This window comes from Tupaia chinensis, unplaced genomic scaffold, assembly GCF_000334495.1.
Source record: "Tupaia chinensis unplaced genomic scaffold, TupChi_1.0 Scaffold000182_1, whole genome shotgun sequence".
In the NCBI taxonomy this organism is placed as follows: domain Eukaryota; kingdom Metazoa; phylum Chordata; class Mammalia; order Scandentia; family Tupaiidae; genus Tupaia; species Tupaia belangeri.
In genome coordinates, this window is record NW_006159657.1 from 5,257,740 (window position 1) to 5,282,832 (window position 25,093).

Genomic DNA, 25,093 nt, shown 5'->3' on the forward strand with positions numbered 1-25,093 from the left:
GGAAAGAGGATTATGAAGGTGGAAAAGAGAGTGAGCCTGTGACATTGGATTAGAATTGGGGACATCAGAGTAAACTCACGGTTTCCAATATATATAAATGAATAGAGGTACATTCTTAAATAGTAGGTGTCTATTTACATCTGTTAGTACAAAGAGTAATAAATACAGCTCTGTTTGCGGCAAAGGCCTGGGGACAGTGACATCCTGATAGCAACAAGCACACCTAGCATTCAGACCTTCGTTTCTGGTTAGAACAGGAAAATGGCAAACTGAGTCTGAAACATCTTATGCCACAAGTAAGAAGGTGCTCAAAGAATGACAGGGTCATGATGATAAGGAATTGGGAGTCTCTCTGTCCAAATCTGAGATGATCTGAGCATCAAAATAAATGATAGTATCAGGTTATAACCCACTGGGTGAAGATGGGAAAACATGCATCCATGCCATTATTGCATAAGCTGAGTGACGAAGTCTTGTTCATGCAGTAGGATGTGCCACTAATAATAAATCTAGAAGAAATTACAGAATTCTCAAAAATGTCTGACAGTCATATAGTGATAGATAATTCAGCCAAGTGCATCAGTGGGTCTCAAATAGCTCCCCCCAAATAATTACAATGATAAAAACTAACTTTACTGTGGAGAAAGGATCAAATTAAATATCATCAGTTATGGGACAAATTGAGTTTCACCTCACCTGCTAGGATGAGGCGAACACCACGTCCTGACTTCTCCAGTATACTGCCAAAGATACAGCACCTGAATCTAATCATGAGGACACATCCAACAAACTTAAATTGAGGATATTCTACAAAATAGCCTATAATCTTCAAAATCCAAGGAAAGAAACATCAAGACAAGACTAATATACTGTTCGGACGGGGAAAAACAAACTAAGGAGACCTGAAAACTGAATGCCATATGCGATCCTGGCTGGATCCTTTCATTCTTTTTTTTTTTTTAATTTTTATTATCATCATAATCTTCTTTATATTACATTGGATTACATATAACTTTACAGTGTATTACATTGCTTTTTCAAAAGGGAATGCCATGCCTGTCAGTCAATACAGCGACATTAATTTCCCTACTTCATCATTCAATATCTTTTCAATGTTTTCCCAATCATTATTATTATTCTATTTTTTTTTTAAACAGTCTATCACTATTTCTCATTTTGCTTGTAAAAAGACATTACCTATCATGAAATACTTAGACCAATCCTGGATCCTTTCACTCTTAAGGATATGGTTTGGACAACCAGCGGAACTTAAGTCTGAGGATTAGTTGGCATATCAATGTTAATATTGATGGCTTTATTGATATTGAATTATATTGTGGTGTTGCAGGAGGCTGTCCCTGTTTGCAGGAATCACATACCAAAGTACTGAGGGTAAAGGAGTATCATGTCAGAACTCACAGATGGTTCAGGGGGAAAAATGCTCTGTGAGTTTAAATTATTTCAATTAAAAAAAAAAAAAGACACAGTGTTCTTTCAGGCACATTCACCACTAGAGAAATTATTCCTTTTCAAATACTAAAAAACAAGGACTTTCAATGTAAACCTAGAGCAGAACAATGCATTTCCTTATTGGGATTTTGATCATTATCAAATATAAACATAATAAACTTGCAGAGAATCCTTAAAGGGAACTTTTTAAAAAAGCACACTGAACACACATTGAATATGCCCACACATGCACACACAAAGCCAGTAAAGAACTTTAAAATGGCTGGTATAGTTGTATACTCAGGTTTTGAGGCTTGTGACCTAAGAACAACTGGGCATTTTTGAGGACTTAAAAGCAATATCCTGAGAAAGAAGGTGTTGGGGTTTATTGTTTTTGTTGTTCTTTTTGTGAAACGTTAAGAATGTGGGTCTTGGAGCCAGCCTGCCTGCTTTGGAATCCTGGCCACTACTTACAAGATATGCCACTTCTGACAAAGTGTTTGACTTCTCTGAGCCTCAGTTTTTCTTCGTGTAAGTCAGGATAATGAAGGCACACATCTTTCAGCAAGATAAATGAGATACAAATTGACTTCTCTTATCCCAAGCAATACTTCAGGCACATTTTGATTTCTGATTTTTTTCAGATTTTGAAATAGTGCATACACATAATGACGTATCTTGGGACTGGGACTCATGTATCTCAGATACACCTTGAACACCTGTTTAAGGCGTATTTTTTTCCTGTCCGAAAAATAATTTTGCACATTATTTTTGTTTTGCAGCATTTTGACTGCAACCTGTCACATGGGGTCAGATGGGGAAATTTTCCACTTGTGACATCATGTGGATGCCCAGAAAGTTTCAGACTGCACTCTGGATTTTCAGATTAGGGATGCTCAACCTGTAATATTTAGAAAGCTCTCCAACCATGGCGCATAGCACTAAATGAAGTTGGCTGCTATTGTAATTATTTTACAAAAAGTTAAAATGTCTTCATAAATTCATTCTGGTATGAGGTTGGCCATCTTTTGTCTAACCAGGAGTAGAATTAGGTAGTCATAAAAGTGATGGCTTCTGCTATCAAAATCAAGCTGAAGCTGGGAGGTGGGGCATGCTCTAGAAGAAAGCAGGCAGGCGATACAGTGCAGTGGGAAGACGGACTTTGGAGAACCAAGCCTTGAAATACCAGATCTGCCACTTACAAGCTTTGTGATTCTGATCTGTAAAATAAAATCTGTAAAAAAACAATCACAGGAGGCCCAAGGATTGTTGGGGGTTGAATGAAATAAACTTTGTCACACATTAAATCAAGTGATCAACCTAAAGAATACCTTCCCAGAATGATGGTTATTTTTATTACTTCTTTCAAAGTACAGTGGTAGCTTATTTAGAATACAGGCCTTAGCATCAGAGATTAGTGGCACAGCGAGGGCATTTTTGAGAAGTGTGATAAGCTTGCCGCTGCTCATGCAGAGGGGTTTGGACTACCGAGGATGGACTTAAGTTACTTCAAAAGAAATTTCCACTGACAAGAAGCATGTCATGTGTTGTGTAATCCCATTCTCGAGAGACGCTGGAAAAGGGCAGATCCCTTTCTAGAGCAGCGCGGGTTTAGTGCACACCCGCCTCGGAACTAGGGACAAAGGATACAATGCTTCATCCAGCCCTATCTTTGTTGAAACAGTGAAAAAAAATACAGATGTATTTTTTTTTCTGGCCATAAAAATGTAAGCCACCGGAGGGTCATGTCACTTGCATAATTACGATGTATTTGTATATCTTCTTTTAAAGAGAAATTGTGCTTCCTTTAGAGAACATTTCTTTGTTCATCTACTCAGACTTTATTCGAATTCTGAGTATTATCGAAAGCAATTTTCCTGTTGCACTTTCTTCTGCTTTAATTCATTCACTCCATCAGGCAACGGAGGATTTATCAAAATGAATATTCCAGGCACTCTGCTAGATGTTGGCTTCACAAAAGTGAACAAAACAGCTCCCTGTGGAGCAGGGTTCACGGGAGACTGCTCTTATAACCCGGCGGTTTTATGGGCGCTCCGCAAAAGGGCATATGTTGAGCCATTTTTAAAAACTGTATTATTTTACATAGCCACAGATACAAGTTTAGTGTGTATGGAGAGAGGCTTGTCTCCGCGTTTGCCAGCAATGAACATACCTAGGAGGTTCCCGTGAGCAGCGTTCCTCGCGGTGAGCAGCCTGTGACTTGGAAGAAAGGTGCCCGTCGCTGATGGCTCATGTGAAATTAAACTTGGGCTGGTCGCTGGTTGAATCTGTTATGAAATCGAAGCTCTTGGGATTGCTGCTTTTAATACATGGGAGGAGAATTTTCCTTTGGAAAATCATGGCGATGTTAGCGCTCTCAGCCGACTAGTGGCACAGAGGAAAACTGCTGCTCTGGTCAGAATTGCCAAAAACAAGCTGCAATTACAGTGCACTTCCCTATTACAAAGAGCCTTGGCTTTGCCAGGGAGAGCAGTATGCAGCAAAATGCGCACGACCAAAGAACTTTGGTAGTGAAATGGCTCTGGTTTCCTCCAGATACACCAGTAGCATGTTTATTCAGCGCGGTGCCTCTGCCCAGATAAGACCCGCTCCCTTCAGATGCCCGGGGCTGCCGTTTGTTTAGCTGGAGAACTTAATGAGTAATGAATGTGCTTGTCTGGCCGATACAAAGTATTTCCACAGCCTGCGGCTGTGTTTGTAGAGAGCGGGAGAAAGACCACAGGCAGCAATTTGTCTTCTTAGGTATCAGCAAAGTCTTCTCTTTTAACAACTAGAGGATTTATTTTTAACTGCTTGACTCAGTGTTTGTCAGATGACTCGGACCATCAAACTGCAGATTGAAGTACCCAGTGCGGAGGAAGCTGGAATGGCAAGGGGAAGGGGGCTGGCTGGGAAAAGGGGTGGGATTTTAGAGTCGTGCCTCTGTGGCTCTGCCTCCCGACGTGGGAGAGAGTTAAGGGTTTTCTGCAGCAGGGGTGTATTTGCAGGTCACGCTGGGAACTAAAGGGTAATGGCTGCCTTCAGCTGCTCAAAGACATAATTGCCCAGTGATTGGGGTATTGTGAGGACAGCTGAGGACCCTGGACCAAAGAGGATTCGGAGCACCGCTCTCCACTGATCTGCAAATTGAGCTGTTCTCCTGCTGGATGCTGCCTGTCTCCAGAAGCCTCTCACCATGATCGATAGCTCCAAGAAGCAGCAACAGGGCTTCCCAGAGATTTTAACTGCTGGGGATTTCGAACCGTTAAAAGAAAAGGAATGCCTTGAAGGGAGCAACCAGAAAAGTCTCAAGGAAGGTCAGTCTGTCTGTGCACAGGGGCAACACGACCACATGCATATGCCGGGAGCCAGGCTGAGCGTGCCTGCCTGCCTACCCTGCCCTGTGCCTGCCGCTCCGCTCTCCACTCACGCGTGTACCTCACCGTCTCCTAAGTTCTTTCCATTGAAAGCTTAATGCTGTTCTTGGTAGCTGTTTCTAATGATTCATTAGCTGATAGAAGGCTAGGGATTTTGCAGTCCTTAATACAGTCTGGGGGCTTACGAAGCCAGTCCTCTTTTCAGTAAAACCTTTCCAGTTCATTTTGTGTATTTTCTCATTGTTTTTTGCCCCTACACCCTTTTTGAAGAGGCCATTTCCCTTTTTATGTTAGTCAGAACATTGCTCTTTTTAGGTTTACAAACAGATAATTCCAGAGAAAAAATCCTTTTATTCCAAATAATATGTTTATGGTTTTAATTATTTAAAACCAGAAAGGTAGCTAGCCTTTCTTATTTAATTCCCAAAATGATGGTTAATGTCTGTAATTGACATTGCATTATTTTTGTTGTAGGAGGCATATTGCATAGTTTTGTTTTTTTAACCAAGCAAGCAAAGGATAAGCTTGAGACTGCCAGGTACTGTTAGTGACCACTGCACGGGTCCTGCACTGACTGACTGAAGGGCATGGCCAAAAGCATGGTCACTGCTGTCCCCTGTCCTGGCATTCTGAAGTGGCAAGAGCAGTGCCTGGTTTGCTTTCCTGCAACAGCTAGACAGCTAGGGCCATGGTTTAAGAAATTCAGGATTTATAGGGAATAAATGTTTCCTAAATCTGAAATGCGAGGGTCCCCCCACCAACACCTAATTATTTTGGAAAGTGGTTTTCTGGTCGTCTTTGGGAGGCAGAAAGCCCCACAGTGCTCCTTTTGCATTTCTGTGCTCTCAGCCCCTGCCATCAGCCGCCTCCTCACCACCCCACTCGCTCTTGCTCATCTTAAAGGGATCCAGAGAGTAAATGTAGAATTCATCTGCGTAAGCAGCACTTTGAGCTTCTTTCCAGAGGATTCCTCTTTCTTTCTTTTTTTTTTTTTTTTTCGGTCCTGAAACACTGGGAGTATGAGAATGTGGTGATAGATTGTTAGAGATTTAATAGAGAAGAAGAAACAATAGCCCTACTTGATGGAGTTGAACTCCTTTTGAGTATGGGTAGAAAAAGCACCTGGATGGAAAGGAGCGGCACAGAGGAAGTATAAATAGCTGTTGCTAGGAAGCAGTGAGCTGCCTCTGCTTGTGCCCACCAGGCCTCATTGTCGATGCTTATAGAACTCAATACCAGTGGGATTTGGGGGACATTTCCACAGACGTAATGCGGGGGACTTAAATTTTTTTAATCATAAATTTATAAAAAGTTTAAGAATTCTCCATGCATCATTTAAGTCAAGTCTAAGTGTTGGCTCCTGTTAATGCCATAAATTAAAGACAGTTTTTGTGCTACTTGGGAAAAAATGGCAAAGTGTGGGGAAATGGACAACAGAGTGGGATTAAGGAACATAAAAAGCAAGGATTAAAAATACAAAAACAGGGTAGGAGAGTTAGGAATGGGAACAGTGAGGCGGAACTGGAATGACTCTATCAGGTGTCGATTCTTTTCCGAACAGCTCTGGCCATGCTTTTGATTTACAAAGGTACAACAGCACATGGCAAAACAGCAAGAGAGTATGCACTCAGGAGGGAGGTACACTCGGGTCCAAATCCCAGGTCACCCCTTACTAGGCTTTTGGCCCCTGACAAGTTCGTTGCTCTGAGCCTTAATTTCCTCATTTGTACAGTGAGAATAAATACTACCTACTTCGTGTTGTTATGAAATGAATGCCTGCTTTACTGTCATCTTCACATCGCTTTTTTTATCCTTTTTTATTTTTTCTTCTATTTAAAATGTAAAGTTCTGCATATATATATAATATATATATACAAAATAGGAAGTATTCTGTATATTATTATTATGTAAAATTCCTAAGTATAAAGAGGTGGTGGGGAGGACTTTGATACTTCGAAACCCTCCACAGAAATGATTGGATAATAAAATGGACCTGCCTCACCACAGTTGCATTGAACTGGGTTTTTTGCTTTATATCCTAACAAACTATATGTTTGCATTTTCTCAATAGAGGGGGCTCATTTTCTGCATTATAGGGCTGAGGATAAAATAATACAGAGAGGTGTTAAGGGTGATCTGCAACCTCGAAATTACTGATACTTAAAGATTTAGATCTGGATTTAATTAGAACTGAAAAAAAATCAGAAACTTGGAGATAGCTCCTTTTTTAAAAAAAAATTAGTGTCATATGAAAATGGCTTAGCTCCCTATGCAAAATTGAATTTCTGAAATTCATTGTATCAGCGTCACCACCGCAGGTGTGCACCACTGGCCAGCCTCTGAGATTTGCCGAGTGTAACATTGGCAAGGGTCCCTGGTGAGCGTCGTCTGATGTTAGGGACTGGGTTGGACAGCCATAGTGGTCGTCCGTGAAAGCTGGTCGAGGTGCCAGCAGTTGTTCAGACACCTTTGTGATCGACTTACCACCCTCGATGCCCCGGTCTTACTAGATGACCTGCGGTTTTGTCAGAAGAGACAAAGAAGTAAATAAGGACGATGCCTAGTTGGTTATGCCTCATGTCTTAAGGTACTGTTATTAAAAAAATACTTACTACATTTCACATTAACAGGATTTGGTCTTCTCATTTGGGGCAAAGCTGGTTTTTGTTTGGAAGAATAACCTCTAGAATTTTCCTTTTAGTGTCTAAATCACAAGTTGTTAGGTAATGCGAAGGGGATGAACTTTGGTTTAATTCTGATCACACAGACACACGCTCGTTCTCCGGGGTTTCTGACATATCTGCTCTGCGGGATTGGAAGCATACTTTGCTTCTCGAGTATGTGGTTGTTTTCGTGGTTGCTTATATTAAGATATTCGAATATTCCTTTAATTGTTAAAAGTGCTGTTTGGCTGAAATTATAATGGGAGAAACAGATTTTGTAAGCAAATTATCTCAGGATTCGTAATATCTTAAGGAAATTTAGTAATATCTTTTGAAAATTTAAAAGGAATAAAAGGTCCCAAGTGCCAACCACTTATAAATAGTTGTCATCACAGGGACCAGCAGTTAGCGGAATGGCTATGTCGCTGGACTCCCATGTAGTCGTCCACAGTCTGAGTCCTGCACTCGGTAGCTTAAACTCACGCCGGGCGCGTGTGCATGCATGCCCAGGATCCTGAGAGGAGAATGGAGGAGAAGGGATTGCAGCGTGGCCATCTCCCCTGGGGGGTGATTTCTCACTTTCTATCTCTATGTCTTTCTCTATCTTTCTGGCGAGCCCATGCGCCTTATAGTAAAAAACTCTCCCCCCCAAAAAAAAAGAAAAAAAAAATAGTTGTCATCACATATAAGGGAATTGTTTGTACACTAAAGCATGTCTCCTCACAGTTTTGTTAATATGTATATAAACTTTTTGATAAATAACAATATATGCAGTTGGAGAATTATTCTCCTTCCTAGGTGAGAATAGCAATAAATGTCATGAATTCCCCTGAATGAATCCAAAATAGAAAATTCCCCTCAAACTAATTTCTTTTGTCAAAGCAGCAGTAGAGAATTTCAACTTTTAACTTGTCTACAGAAGACTTCATTTTCTAATTATGTTCAACATGCATGAGATTTAAATTTAATTTCTGGATCTAACAACTATGAAAGATATTACAAGCCACTTTGATTTGAAGACTAAAGTATTGATAATTACAGATTTTCAAGAAAAATCAAATAAATTGAGGTGATTTAATTTAGATAAGTATTTTAATGAGTCATTATTGAAATAAATGTGTTATAATGCCAATGCTACTAGCTAGTTAAACTCCATATTTATCAAAGACAAAATGGTAGCAAATGGATTTAAAGAGGAAAAATTAATGTTCAACATAAAGAGCTTTGTAATGATGATAGTAGAATACCATAGAAAGAAAACTGTTTTGTTTTCTTTCAAAGTATTAATTACCTTCACTAAAACTGGGTTGTTTTCTTACTAAGTATTAATTACTTTGACTAAAACTACTCTAACAACCCCAAAGTGCAATGTTTTAACCAAAGTGCATGTCTTGCTCAAAACACATTCCACTGTGGGTTGGTCACGTGTCCTAGACAGCTGTCCTCCAGGACGTAACTCGGGAGTCTGGATTGCTATCATTGTGTGGCTCCACCATGGTGTCAGGGAAGTGGGGAGAAGTTACAGATTCGGGGTCCGTGTTTCCAGTTCTACCACAGTCTAGCTTATAGCAGTAGAAATGAAGTCCGAAAGTTTATGGTAGACTGCCTACCAAATAGTCAGATTAGCATGCTGTGTGTGGACATGTCTACACTAGATTTATTTAAAAACATTACCCAGCATTCTGAGTAATCCAACCTGGGAATATAGATTAAACAAAAACTTCACCAGAGCACTAAAACTCTTGAAATGACGAAGTTGTGTTGTACACACCCTGCCTGTGCTGTCCATTAAAATTTATAGTGATTAGTAGGTTGTCAGGAAAGCCATGATATATTTTCCTATGCAAAAATGCATCATGACTTTCCCGACGACCAATAAAATGAAATTAAAAATTTTTAAATTCATCTCCTTGGTCACAGCCACATTTCAACTTGTGGCTAGTGGCAGCCGCATTGGACATTTCTGTCACCAGGGAGATCCTACTGAGCAGTGCCACTCTGGGCATCCTGCCTCTCCCTCCAGCTCTGCAGGCCTGAAGTCTCTTCAGACCTAGCTCCTATGCCATTTCTCAAAGAAAATCACTTGACCACATAGTTGCTTTTCTACTGCGTCTTCCCAGTAACTTTAGCTGCTGCTTTTTTATGGCTTTTCACTTATGCTGGAGTGATATATTTTCTGTACTGTCTTCATTACTGGCCTGTAGTATTACTCGGAGATAAAAATCATCATTTAGTCCACTGTCTTCACCCTCAATGCCCTGCATCTCAAACAATATTATTACGCAATAAGTATCTAAAGAGTATTCTCTTTCTCACCTTCTTAAACAATGTAATAATTTGAATGATTACCTGCAGATATAATTTATAATTCAGTTACAAATTAAAGTCTCGCCCACAGTCGAAGTGTGCCTTGAAGGCACGGTCGAGGCATTTGGGTTGCTTGCCCGAGCACCTGCGCTACCCTGCAGCACTGCTAGAGTACTGGGACTGTTGGCTCCTGTGTGGGTTTTGTCACCCACCACTTCTTGCCACTCTCACTTCTGTGGTTTCCTGCTTCTAATCATCTTTAAAGTAGGCCACAAACACGAAATACATTCTGATTCTGTTGTCGATTCTGATGGAATTCTGATTCCATTGTTGATTCAACTAAAACTTACTGAGCCACAGTGGGAGAAACACATAAATGAACAGGCAGTTAAAACAAAACAACAATACAAAGTCTCCTGTAAGAAAAGCACATGAATTTCTCAGCACCTATATTGATTTCTCTGGGAATTTTTTTCTTCCATGTTTTCTGCCAGTGTGATATTTAATTGAAAGTGTCATACAAATGACTTGCTATTAAATTAATCTTTTTAAAAACTTGCTACTAAAAAATCTTTTTAATAAATAATATATATGTATAAATGAAAAAATAAAAGAGCCCTTTTCCCAGACCTAATTTGATATTTTTAAAATGGTTGCATAACACTTGGAGGTAAAATTATATCATTTTTATTAGAAATAATTTTATTTGGCAGAAAATGTGAGTGCTTCCACCCAGTATTAGACCAGATGTTGTAAACCTCTGTAAGCAACTCTCTTCAAGGAGCTCGTAGCCACAAGAGTGATGAATGATCATATAGAAATTACACATATGCGCACACACATACGATCCACGCAATGCAGAGAACCCTGTCTGGACACGCTTTGGTCGCAGGCAGCAAGCATGGTGGACTGAGGCCAGGCCTCTCCCTCGTGCTCCTGGCCCGCAAGTCATCTCCCCCACACCCCGCATCTCCAGGGGGCCTCCTCTTTCTTCCCATCTCAGTAAGCGGTGCCTCTGTCCACCATTGGCTCACACTGGGAATCTAGGAGGGAGCACTCCTCGACCCCTTCCTTCATCTCCTTGCAACCTGTCCCCAAATCCTGCTGCCAGATCTGAAGATTCTACCTCAGAAATATTTCATCTGCCCACAGCACTGTGTCCCCATGGCTGCCAGCCTTGCCCAGCCAGCTCCCTTTTCCTCAGACCAAAGCTGTGCTCCAGCGAGTCAGAGCTGCCTCACTGATCTCCCTGGCCCACCCCGTCCTGGCCCCTCTGTCTCATCATCCGTCACTGATGTCCAGAGTGATCATTTCAGACTGTCATTTTACTTGGCATTGCTGCCTCACACCCTATGGTGGATTTCCATTTTACTTGGGATAAAAGCCAAAATCCATGGGGTAAAGGCCCTGCCTGTGTCCCCAGAAGCTTCTCTGCCCCTCTGTTTTCTCGAGAGTGCCTCTTCCCACACCCCACTCCCTCTGTTTTGAGCGGCTGCACCACATGCTTTCATCTCGCTTCAGGGTCACCGTCTCACAGAGGGCTGTCCCCAAACTACCTTAGACCTAACCTTTGGGTCTCCACGATTATTTTAGTAAGTCTTCATCTGCCCTTCTAGGCTGCAGGATCCCCGAGGGGAGTGTGTTCGCAGCTCATAGCCCACAGCACATGCTCCTAGCACAGGAGTGTTCTCTGAGAGAAGGGCGGTAGCTCCTGGGGTGGAATGATCAGGGACGTTCCTGTGGGCTGCTGTGGTTGCCTTGATTCCATCACATGACCACTTCTGCCACCTCGAAGTCCTCCCGCTGTGTGGGGGCACTGACTGCCGGGGGTCAGCTGTCTCCCCACAGCAGTGTATGTACCATCGTGACACCGTCCTGGTTTTCTTAGCTCTCAGGAAATACATCCGTAAGTTCAAAATCCCGGGCTTTCAGGTGTTTCCTTCTGATAGCTTTGTCAGGGTTTGTCTTAAGCAGGCACGAATGGCAGAGTTCAGGCCTGTTCCTTCTTCATGTCTGCCTAGTTGTGTGGGTCAGCTCGGACGACCATAGCAAGGCTCCGCAGGCCGCATGGCGTCAGCACTGGTCCTGGAGGCCAGAACGTGCTGTAGAGCTGGGTTTCTGGTGAGGGCTCTCAGTGTAGCTTGCCCGCTGTGAGTTCACGTGGCTGGGGAGGGAACCTCTTACAAGGCATGAACCTTATTGGACACCCTCCTAACCTCGGTTAACCTTACTTCCTCAGGGCCTGGCTTCCAAAACAGGCACATCCCAGTCGGGGCTGCTACACATGGAGCTGAGGGGACTGTTTTCTTCTTTTTTTTTTTAAGAGAGGTTTTCACTACAGGGTGCGTGCACTCGCCAGACAGACAGAGACAGAGAGATAGAAAGCGAGAAATCACCCCCCCCCCAGGGGGGATGGCCACGACGCAATCCCTTCTCCTCCGTTCTCCTCTTGGGATCTTGGGCATGCACGCACTCGCGCCCGTCGTGAGTTGTAAGCCACTGGGTCCAGGACGTGAACCGCAGTTGACTACGTGGGAGTCCAGCGACATAGCCATTATGCTAACTGCTGGTCCCCCGAGGGGACTGTTTTCTATAGGGATCATAATGCACAAGAATTCTTACAGAGCAGAGCCAGGGTGAGCACAGCATTGCAGAGGTTATTTGGTATGAACATAGTTAAGATATTAGGAAATAGTAATTTTTGCATGCTAAGTTTTAAAATATATATTTTAAATATTCTATGGAAACACTAATTTTCCTTATTCATTCTGGCTCTGCCCCTCCCTAGCTGTGTGATCTTGGATAAGTGCTTAATTTCTCTGTAAAAGTACATACTGGTACCCGTTTTGTGGGGCTGTTGAGATTAGACGGGATGAGAGGCATAAAGCTCCCAGGATGGTGCCCGACACACGCAAGCCCTCCTAAATGTTAAAGCTCTCTCTGCCCTATTTAGCCTGCCTTTCCAGTTTGGGGCAGAGGAAGACCTGTTTCCAGGCCATCGAAGGGGGCACAGAGGCTGGTGATTTCCCACGTGTGTAAAGTTGCTGAGGAGGTGTAAGCGTTTGGTCTTGGCCTGCTGGTTAACAGGAATCTTTTCTCATCAAGAGAATCACAGAAGTCAGGGTTCTGGCATGCTCATTCATCCGCTAGACTCGCACTTCTTGTTTATTTGATTCAGAACAATGGGTCCAGTGGATTCTGTCTTGGAGTCTAAACACTGAAGACATCCAAACATGAGTCTTTCCACATGTACCACTTGGGTAAAACATGCCATTGTAACACCTGAACCCATGTTGGCGTTGTGTGTGGAAAACGATGGGGTGACTGTCCAGGCTGTGCGCAGCCACTTAGCACAGCATCTCTGATCATCAGCATGGTTGCCACATGGTGTCAGGATAACACACACATTGCGACAGTTCTCAGTTGTCTGTGTTTTGGTGGGGAAATTGCATGTGTGTCTGTAGATACATATGTCTATATACAGGTATATATGTGTGTGTGTGTGTGTGTGTGTATATATATATATATATGTGTGTGTGTGTGTGTGTGTGTGTATGTATCTGTGCCAGAAGTTCATAGAAAATGGAGTAAAAGTACAAGTTATTTGGGGTAAAAATTTTGAAATTCACGCATGTTTTTTTGTTTGTTTGGGAGAGGTTTTTGCTATAGGGTGTGTGCACTCGTCAGAAAGACAGAGAGAGACAGAGAGATAGAAAGCAAGAAATCACCCCCCCCCAGGGGGGATGGCCACGCTGCAATCCCTTCTCCTCCATTCTCCTCTTGGGATCCTGAACGTACGCACATGCGCCCGGTGTGAGTTTAAGCCGCTGGGTCCGGGACTTGAACTGCAGTCGGCTACATGGGAGTCCAGTGACATAGCCATTACGCTAACTGCTGGTCCCCATAGTTTTTTTGTAATGTGTATACATTTCCCATGAACTTTTTGAAGAACCTTTATGTGTGTGTTTGTGTGTGTGTGGGTTGGCCTCATTCCTAAACCCACAAAATGGAAAGAAACCCCATAATACTGATCCTGGTTCAAGTGACCTGTGTTTACTATTCTGGGAAAAATGGAGATAAACAATATTCCACTATTGTCCTGTGCCACTGATAGCAACTATTTTATTCAGAGGGTCCACCTTTGGAATTGACATGGAAAAATCCCGGGATTTTCTGTCTTACACTTCCCATTATAGAAGGATCAGTAAGTACAGTAGCATCTCCACCTGTCGCTATACACCAAAATCCCAGTAAGTAGTGGAACAGACAGTTTTCTGTTGCCCCCAAAATACGAAAAATAATTCACTTCTTTTGGAACCATATAGCTAAGAAGCCTAGAAGTTCAGGCACAACCAGCATGGTCCTGTAGGTCAAAGCTTGTTGGAAAACAATGTTGTTTTAACCTCTTAGCATTGTCAGCTACCAAGCAGTTAAGTGGATGCTTTTGCCTATTTGTGTTAAAGGTCCATTTAGCTTGCAATTTCCAATTCTTTTTAAGCAAACAAGATTTTTTAAATGACGGATGTGTCTATATATCTTTCTGTGTCTGCCACAGGCTACGGTTATCTCTGCCATTTTTTTTTACCAGGCTCCTGGTTTGACATCACATTGTCATACCACGAGAAGCATATTTTAAATTCATTCCAACTTTTGACAGAAAGGAGAAAGGAATTTGTGTGAAGGTATGATCAGTTTAAAGAAACATGCCCCATTTTTGGCCGTCTGTTTCCATGGCAACAGAAGCAGCAGCCAACCAGAGTCATCAAAGCTCCTGTAAATTTCCAAGACTGAGTGTTGAAAACATCGTCTTCCTGACCTCATGCTGCAGATTAGTGCAGGAGGCCCACCACGTGCTCCCCTGAAATAATGACCGGGCTGTTGGCATTTGCATTTGTACTTCACCGTTGTTCTTTAATTTCTGAGAGAGTAAACGGTGCATTCCACACGGCAGGACCTCCTTTGAGGCAAGGGGCAGTGGTTTAGAATGCCGCAGCTATACCACGGGCCTCTGCCCCGACCCCTCATCGCTCCTGTCCTTAGTAAGGGTGCCCTAGACTTCCGGACTCGGAAATGAAAGGTGTTAGTTCCCACCTAGGTCAAAGGCCTAACTTTTTTCAAACACTAATTTAAGTACATTTCTAGTTAACTTAATGTTGTTGCTTCCCTTTTAATCAGAAAATAGTCATAATGTGAGAATGCTGCTTGCTCTGTGTAGTGTCTGAGGGTTAGATTTACGTGCACTCTGTCACTCTGCTTTGTTCCAGACAGGAAGTGGCAATGGAAGCTTGCTTAATCAGCGCGGATAGCACAGCTCTTACCGGACAAACACCATTTTATTTCTGGCCTCTTTGCATTCCATTTTTTAAAATTAGTTGAGGAACCTTATTTTATCATTGGCAATTAGACCCCTGAAAATATAACCAAAAATCTGTGCTCTTTGGTTGCTACTTTTTACCACCCCTGAGAATACATAAGTGCTTTGTCTCTTTCTTAATATGGCATGAATGTCACACTGATTGCAAGGTGAGATGTAAAGAAATGAGTGCCTACCACTTTTCATGGTCTTCTTTACTTCTCTGCCCATAACCCCCCCTTTTTAAATCTTCTTTCACCCTTCAAGACAACATGAATCCATTTTTTCTTCTATTTCCACTGCCAACATCAATTTTAAAAATGACTCCAAATCCTAAATTCATACAATAAAGAGGAAACAATGTTGGCTTTGCCCCATGATAATCACTTGCCCATGGGAAATCCTTTAGGTAATTTATTCTTCAGCGTAACGTAGTATTCTCCGTACTTAGACAATGGTGTCTCCTTTATATTCTCTAAATGTATCATGTAAAATTAAGTAAAACTTTTATATACAGTAAACATTGTGGAAGATAGTGGAAATAGAAGGATGAGGTATTGCAGAAGGTACTGGAGGTATAAGGAAGAGTCTAGTAGAAGTAAAGGACAGAAAAGAAACCCCTGGAATGAACTCACTGTGGCAGGGTACATAGCGTTACAGAGTAGCTGTGATTACAACTATAAAATCATGGGAAAGAGAGCCACTGTTCATGGCTAATGGAATTATGACAGTGAGCGGAAGCCAGCCAGGTGTGAGTGGGAAACCATGAATCTCATTACTGAGAAGTTAATTCCTTGACGTCTGTTCTGCTAACTGTTCTTGTAGGTTTTTTGGTTTTTAATTATTGAGCTAAAGTTCAGATAACATAAAATTAACCATTTTAAAGTGAAAATTCAGAGGCTCTTTGTACATTCACAATATATTTGACCTTTTGTTTCTGGCTTCTTCTACTTAGCATAATGTTTTTCAGGATCATCCACATTATAGTATGTAGCAGAACTTAATTCCTTTTAATGGCCAAATATTGTTTCATTGTATGATATAACACGGTTTGCTTATTCAGTTTTCTGTCAATGATATTCGGGCAGTTTCCACCTTTTGGCTGTTTCAAGTAGCATTGCCATAAATGTGTGTACTTGTGCTTGTTTGAGTATCTGTTTTCAATTAATTCCATTTAGTCCTGCCTATTTCTACCTAGGATGGGATGGCTAGGCTGCAATTGTTCAGCTATTTTAGAAGGAACTGCTAAATGTTCGAATTTTGTATCTTGTGGTCTGTATCTCAGATAAAAGTGATACAGCCTGGGGCCAGCAGGTAGTATGGAGGTTAAGGCAGTGGATCTCAGATGGCAGACACCACAGTTCAAGTCCCACACATCGCACCTTGAAAAGCCCACCAGACACGTGTGCACCCAAAATCCCAAAAGGAGAATGGAAGAGAAGGCTGACTTAGTGTGTTCCGAATCCCCCCCCTTCTGCCTTCAAGGAACATGCTGTCTCATTCTCCCATCCATCCTCCATTCATATTCATGAGAATTCATTTTCTTCCCTCTCTTCCCTTTCCCTTTTTCTTGCTCTTCCTCAGCTATAAGCTTGCTCCAGTGTCTTCCAACTTGTATCCCTGCCCTTCATGGACATCTCGAAAGCCTGTCTCCATTAACTGCAGTCGCACTCTTAGGTCTCCTCTTTCCCCTAACCTCCTCCAGTCTGACTTTGATCCATCACTCCCGGCTGCTGCTGCTCTCTGTCTAGAAACATTTTTACGCACAAGTTCCCGTTTCCTCTGCCTTCTTACGCATCTTCCTCTGACTTGGTTTGTTGGATCTTCCTTCCTTATCTGATCCTTAAATGGATTTTTATTTATTTATTTATTTATTTTTGGAGAGGTTTTTGCTACAGGGCGCGTGCGCAGCCAGACAGACAGAGACAGACAGAGAGATAGAAAGCGAGAAATCACCCCCACCGGGGGATGGCCACGCCACAATCCCTCCTTCTCCATTCTCCTCTTGGGATCTTGGGCACGCATGCACACGCGCCCGGCGTGAGTTTTAAGCCACCGGGTCCGGGACGCAAACCACGGTCGACTACATGGGAGTCCAGCAACATAGCCATTACGCTAACTGCTGGTCCCCTTAAATGGATTTTTAATTGTTGGCTTTCTTGGGAGCTCAGTCCTGGATGGGCTTCTTTTGCCTTTCCTGCTTATATTGTCTACCATAGCAGACTCTATGGCTTCAAATACTATGCAAGTGATTACTTCTATACTCTAATTTTCTGCCAAGACCTACCTTCTGAAACCTTGATCCATAGAGCCAGTTGCCACTTTGACATCTCCACTTCTGATTCAAGCATGTCCAAGACAGAGCTTTCCAATGGCCAGCATATGTCCCCTTTCTTAGTAAATGGTCTACCCAGGTGTTTAATCCTGAAACCCAGGAATCAACTGAGTTCTTTCTCCTTCAAATGTAACATGCATTCCCTTACTGTACACTGTTGATTTTATTCTAAATATATATCAAATCTATCTGTTATACCTCTCAGTTATTTTGGAGTTGAAGAAAAAAATAAATTCTGTGCTTAAGGTTTCTACTCTCAAAATTGTTTTTGCCACCCAGAAATAGTCTACAAAATTTATAAGTAAATATGTATGTCATATCCATTTCAACTAGGTTTTCAAGATGCCTCATCACCAATTATAGAAAAATTATTACACTTTCATGAGCACACATTAATCATCGTTTTCTTGATTAGCTCATTAGTACTTTACATTATCTCTCTTATCTTTTTAAGTACTTAACCTGAGCTTCTGACAACCACTGTATCTCCTCATTGAGCAAAAACAAAAAACTATTTTTATCACTGTCACCACCTTTTTTTTTGTTTGACACATTTTCACCAATACACTGGGTGAAAGGAGATAATCTTTGTTGCCTTAAAACATGTTGATACATATTGTGAAGAAGAGTAAGAACCAACCTGTAAAGAGACTATTGATTGGTGCAACTATTTGGATATCAGAATGACCCTATTAAAGTTTTAAATGCATGTTTCACTATTAGAAACATAATCTGCAGATATATTGGGTTGTGGGAAAAGTTGTGATGTACTTTTTCTATGTTTTTCTTAGCAAAAATGTGTCATGACTTTTCCGATAACCCAATATCATTGTCTTAGTCTGTTACTGTGTTGCTAACAGAAATCTCTGAGACTGGGTAATTTATAAAGAATAGAGGTTTATTTGACTCAGGATTCTAGTGGCTGGAAAGTCCAAGAGCATGGAGTTGTCTGGTCCTGTGTCACAACATGGCCAACACAAGCAGGAAGGTCAGCAAGCATGTGCAGAGAGACCTGGGGGCAGCCATGTTCCTTTCATAACTACCCACTCTCACAGAACTAACCCGTTCTCATGAGAGCTAGAACTCACTCCATCTCACAAGATAGCATTAATTATTCATGAGGGTGATGCCTCCATGATCCACCATTGCTTACTAAGTCCCACTACTTCCCAATGCTACTACCAACACTGGGGACCAAATTCTACAACATGAACCTCTGGGAGATAAACCATTACCTAAACCACAACAACCATCAAGGGATGCCCTCCCCAAAGATGAATAAGGATGTTCATTGTAGCATTGTTTATGATCATAAAACAATCTGGTAACATAAGTGTGTGTGTGTGTGTGTGTGTGTGTGTGTGTGTTCGATAGAGTCATTAGCAGAAAGTGCTAGATTCCATGTTGTTTTTTGTTTTGTTTGTTTTTCTTTTTAAGAAGTTTTTTGCTATAGGGCGTGTACGCTCACCAGAAAGACAGAGAGACAGAAAGGGAGAGATCAACTCCTGGGGGGATGGCCATGCTGCAATCCTTTCTACTGTATTCTCCTCCCAGGATCCTGGGTGCGCACACACATAGGCCCGGCGTGAGTTTAAGCCACTGGGTCCGGGACTTGAACCGCGGTAGACTACATGGGAGTCCAGTGACATAGCCATTACACCAACTGCAGGTCCCGATTCCATGTTATTTTTTAAAGCAAATGACCAAAGTACAATACATGAGTAATATCCCACCCAGTGTATTTCCTTTACATAATTTGCATAATATTCCTGGAAGAGTCACAAAACCTTTTCTGGAGCCATGGAAATCTAACAGTGACTCCTCCAGGGAGAAGGATTAGAGGTCTGCAGTGGGATGGATGGATGGATTTTCACTTCTCTTTTTAATCCCTTTATGTGCACATGCACTTTTCTTTTAACTAAAAGAAGAGCGTATTACAACACATGGACCCTTAAATCAGGATGCTAGCAGTACAGATAGTGGTCTGTTTCTGAGTCCCGGGCTCAGAGGGAAACCCTTCAGGAGGCAATTTCTTCCCCTTTGAGTGCAAACTAAGCCATTCACAACAAAAACTCTAAATCCATGATTTTTGTGTGTGTGGAATTAAATTTTTTAAATCCTTATGTTTTTTGTATTTGGGAGGAAAAAGTGCTTATTCTCACCAAGTGTCAAAAGTTAGCTACCACCAGTTAAACACTTATTTTAAAAGAAAAGTAATAATTCATCATTCTTTTATCCTTTCAGTATACATTTTTTTAAAATGTGGTTTGTCCTTACATGATGAAATAAATGCAGTTCTAAGTGACACATGGAAAGAGGGATTAAATGGAGGACAATTAATTTCTTCTGTATTTAGACTCAATAGATAATATGAGAATGTTGACTTTTCTAAATTGTCTTGGTTCCATAGGCTCAGGCCTCTCGTTTAATGCTATTTAAGCAATACATAATACATTTTTTTGCCAAAGTCCAGCCACTTCATTTTCTTAAGTACTCATACATCTGTTTGAAAAATAAATAACCAAAACCAAGATATGTTTATTGCCTAGTATTGACTTAAGAATCGATATATACTCAGTTCTAGGATATTCTTTAGTTTTCTTTTTCATTTTTTTTTTTTTGAGAGGTTGTTGCTATAGGGCGCATGCGCTCACCAGACAGACAGAGAGAAACATAGAGACAGAAAGCAAGAAATCACGCCGTGATCCCTTCTCCTCCATTCTCCTCTCAGGATCTTGGGCACACACGCACACGCGCCTGGTGTGAGTTTTAAGCCACTGGGTCCAGGATGCGAACTGCGGTCAACTACGTGGGAGTCCAGCGACATAGACATTACACTAACTGCTGGTTCCCAGGATATTCTTTAGTTTTCTATCTTTGCTTTTGCCTCTGGTTTACTTAGCCTTACTTGACTGCCCAGGTTTTTGGATTTGGTTTTCTTTTTCTTTATTTCTTTCTTTTTGTTTTTAAGAGAGACTTTTGCTATAGGGCATGTGCACTCACCAGAGAGACAAAAAGTAAGAAATCGCCCACTAGTAGGGATGGCCACACTGCATTCCCTTCTTCTCCATTCTCCTCTCGGTATTTTAGGTACGCACATGCACAGGGCTGGGCGTGAGTTTAAGTCACCAGGTTCAGGACTTGAACCACAGTTGACTACATGGGAGTCCAGCAACGTAACCATTACATCGTCTGCTGGTCCCATGTTTTTTCTTTCCTCTTTATGATTCTGAAGTTTATTTTATAAAAAACCTACAATTAAATAATACGCATTGGATCGTTTCTCTAACTTGTAAATAGCTGCCCTTCCCCTCCTTTACCCACCTTCCTTTATGACACGTAACTGAAATCCAGCTGTTCATAAAGGACTCCAGGCCCATAGCTGCCTGCAATTCCATTTCCCAGAAAGTGTCATTTCTACCTTATTTTTGTAACATACAATCCTCCAGTGTGCCTTCACAAACTCCCCAGTCCTAGCTGTACTGTTTTGGCTTGCTTAACTTATGCTAAACTTCTCTGTGTTATTATTATGCCACGTGTGTGTGTGTGTGTGTGTTTAAGTGTTAAAATGCACGTTACAGCATATTAAGGAAATTTCCAAACATTTTTATGAAAACAAAAGACAACAGATATATAACCTTCACTCTAAAAGTAGCTGAAAATTTTACATTGGGGTATTACACGAAAGAAGTTATTGTATTTTAATATATTTTTATATACACACTAATCTTAAAATTTTTTTCTGGGGACTGGCAGGTGGCGTGGTGGTTTTAAATGATGGACTCCTACATGGCTGACCACGGTTCGAGTCTCGGACCTGGCGGTTTGCTTTCTCACCTCCTCCCCTTTCCCTCTCTCATTCTGTCCCTCTCTGGTCAAATTATAATTAATAAATAATAAAGTTAAATAATTCTTTAATAAATTTGTTCTGAAAGCATTTTAAATCATTTAAGAAGCAGCAGAAGGAAGTAAAAGAAGTCTTCTAATATCTAAACTATTTGTGGTGGTAAAAATTACATTTCCAGCTTTTACCAAGTAAGCTAACTTTCTTTTTATGTTGTTGTAGAAGTTTATGCCTTAGGGTGCATAGCTCACTAGACAGAGAGAGACAAAGACAGTGAGCAGGAAAATGAGAAATCACTCTGTAGGGGGGATGACCATGCCTTAGTCCCTTCTCCTCCATTCTCTTCCCCGGATCTTGGACATGCACTCACATGTACCCAGTGTGAGTTTCAAGCCACTGAGTCCTGGACTGAAACCATGGTCAGCCATGTGGGAGTTCAGCCCATAACCATTATGCCATCTGCTGGCCCCAAACTTTCATTTTTTTAAACAGTGATTAAAAGCAAATATTTACTTTTTTTGTATAAAACTAAAGCAAATTTGGACAGATCTCTTGACATAATATTTTTTTTTTATCTATTGTGACAAAGAATAAGCAATTAGTAAAATTTACAAAATTATATGCATTTTTCTCCTTGTCAAAATGGAATAGGACGAACCAGCAGTTAGCATAATGGCTATGTTGCTGGACTCCTACGTAGTCGACTGCAGTTCGAGTCCCAGACCCGGTGGCTTAAACTCACGCCGGGCACATGTGCATGTGTGCCCAAGATCCCGAGAGGAGGAATGGAGGAGAAGGGATTGCGGCGTGACCATCCCCCCTGGGGGGTGATTTCTCATTTTCTATATCTCTGTCTCTCTCTGTCTTTCTGGCGAGCTCACGCACCCTATAGCAAAAAAAAAATAAACTCTCCCAAAAAAAAGGAATAGGGTACCATGAATATTAGCCCCATCAATAAGACACACAGCTCCTTAGGAAAATTCAATAATTAATTAAAATTTCTTTTCTACACAAAATTATGATACGGTCACCTATATCCATGTTCTCATACGTCTATTATAATTTGAAAAGATGATGGTTTGTCTGATACATGAAGGAATTAGTCTCATTACATTATGATCATGCCTTATGTATAGACCCTTATGTGTAAGGATGTTCTTCCTCCCAGGAATTTAAATTAAGGACATAACTGGAAACAAGAAGAAAAGCTTTATACACAAAGTTCTACCACAGCATTATTTATAGCTGTGAAACCTGGAAACAACCTAAGTGACAAGCGGGGAACATTCAGCAAACCGTAGCATGTCCACTGGACAAAATCGTGTATGCAGCCGTGAAACAGTTAAGATGCTCATCATCGGCTGCAGGTGTGCTCACAGCACATATTAGGTCATCGGGAAAGCCATGACGTGTTTTTCTATGCAGAAATACATCATGACTTTCCAGATAACCCAACAGAAGCAGAGGGTCAAAAACTATGCTTAGAGGAACCAGCAAATGGCGTAATGGTTACATAGCTGGACTCCCAGGTAGTCTACCATGGTCCGAGTTCTGGAACCAGTGGCTTAAAACTCACACCAGGTGCATGTGAATGCAGACTCACAATCCCAAGAGGAGAATGGAGAAGAAGGGACTGTGGCGTGGCCACCCCCACCTGGGGAGGGAGACTGACTCCTCACTTTCTGTCTCTCTGTCTCTCTCTGTCCTTCCAGCAAGCACACGTGCCCTATAGCAAAAATCTCTCTTTAAAAAAAAAATTACACTTACATAAAAGACAGAGGAAATATACCAATGTGGTAACAGAACAGTGGTTGTGTCTCTCTGAGTGATGACATTATTAGTGATTTTCTTTTTTTTTTAAAAGAATTATTTATTTAATTTTATTTCTTCATTTGTTTATTTTAATTTCGACAGAGAGAGAGAGAGAAAGAGGGAAAGTGAGAAAGCAAGCAACCATGGTCAGCCATGTAGGAGTGTCCAGTGCCCCAACTACCATGCCAATTGCTGGCCCCAGTGATTTTCTTTTTTAGTTTCTTCCTCCTGTTTTTTTATATTTCCCAATTTTGTGTAATGAACATCCATCACTCTTAAAATATATTATTTATTTTAATTAGAAATATGCCTTTTGTGAGTTTTATCATCCAGAAATATACAGCTGATAGAGAATTCTCAAATTGGGGTCAATGTTTTGCTGACAAATGAGATCAAATTTTTATGCCTGCCCGTTTTTTCCCTTGAGAAAATCAAACAGGTTTAAATCCTGTTTGAAAACCCTAATTTTAAACTTAAGAATGGAGGACCTCGAGTTGGATTGTTTAGTCTCTACATTTTTAGAGATAACACATTCTTTGAGAGCTTACAAATGTGAGCAGTTGTGACATTCTTTTTAACTGTGTTGCTTGTGTTCTTTGTTTTCAGATAGGACGTAGCCACTCAGTCACCCAGTGTGTGAGAATTCGGAGAATTCTGTAGCTTTATGTGTATTCATCTCTTCCGTGAGATGATGTGCAAGATGGGCCTGAGGAAACTGAGTGCTAGTCAGTCAGCTGCTAGGACGGAGGCTGTGTTGTTGGATCCCCATAGCGCAGTCCGGCTGCTCGACTCGGCAGAATGCACTCCAGTTCTGTTTTCAGCTAGAAGGCCTTTACCAGCAGACTGGCCTCATGGTCAGCTGTGCGCCACTGTGGCAGGAAAGTGGTCCCAGGCCAATGTCTGGCCTTCGGCTTGCAGCTACGGAAATGAAGTGTTGTCAACACGAGCAAAACGTGTGATCTCCCAGGGGTCAGCAAACATGCCAGTTTGTGCTTGGTCTTCAAACAGACCGAGGAACATTCAGTGACCTGTGCCTTCTCTCCCTCCAAGCAGACTGGACACCGTAGGGTGAGCATGGAGGCTGCAAAGTGAGGAGAGTGGTCTCCAGGCTTAATCCAGAAAGGTCCCTGAGAAACGGGGTAAAGCAGCTTGATCCCACAACTGTGCATGCCCCTGTGGTCATGAAAAGAGGCAGGTTTTCTGTGTCGAGGGTCTCTCTGTCCCTTCACACTGTGGGTAAGCTGCAACAAATGCTACCCAGCTCCGCTAGCGTGACGTGACAAGTACGCTGTCTGCCTCATCCACGCTGTGTCCTTCCCGGCCGTGGGTGTTCAGCCTCTAGGCTGCAGACCCTGTTGTCACTTATTATACATGAATTTTTCTTTACTGAGTTGAGTGAAAAGTACTAGAGGGACGTTTGACATTTTTTAAAATTTTGAGCCTATACCTATGTGTTTGATACTTTTTGTAAACCAGTAATTCTTAGATGAACCTTTGTTAAGTTTCAAATGACTGGTTGCATTTGTTATGAATGAATAACAGAATTTTGTTTTAATGCAAACCCAAAAGCGATGTACCTGAGTCTCTGGGCAGGGCGTCATGCCTCACATTCAGTGTGATGTGTTCAGTACTGCCCACCGGTGGGCATAGACGAAAACTATAAAAAGCTGGGTAATGAGCAGACTTAACAGCATGACTAGGTACTTGCAGTCTGCCTCTTCTTTTCCCTCATGTTCTTCCTGTCATCTTCGTTTAAAAACAGATCTTCCGTTCACACCTGCTGCTCTTTCCCACCCAGCAGATGAGCTCTAAATAAGTGAACCTGTCTGGGGGAGGCTGATGGCCACAACCACTTGAGTAATACTTGCAGGGATATTCTTGCTTCTTGGGAAGGTTGTTCAGACAGTGATGAGCGGATTCATTGGGAAGACTAGTCTCCTGCCTCCAGCACAT

At 41.7% G+C, this 25,093-nt stretch overlaps 1 protein-coding gene across 2 annotated transcripts in view; it reads left to right on the top strand.

Moving 5' to 3' along the window:
• MRTFB (myocardin related transcription factor B) overlaps nucleotides 1–25,093 on the top strand; it is a 179,883-nt gene that overhangs the window by 98,274 nt on the left and 56,516 nt on the right. The window contains exon 1 of one of the 2 annotated variants that reach the window (XM_006146546.2): nucleotides 4,403–4,766. The exons of the other annotated variant lie outside the window; for it this stretch is intronic. Coding sequence (XP_006146608.1) covers nucleotides 4,646–4,766 — 121 coding nt within the window. The 5' untranslated portion in view covers nucleotides 4,403–4,645. Of the gene's footprint in view, nucleotides 1–4,402; nucleotides 4,767–25,093 lie in introns of those variants that run through there. 2 annotated transcript variants of the gene reach the window in all.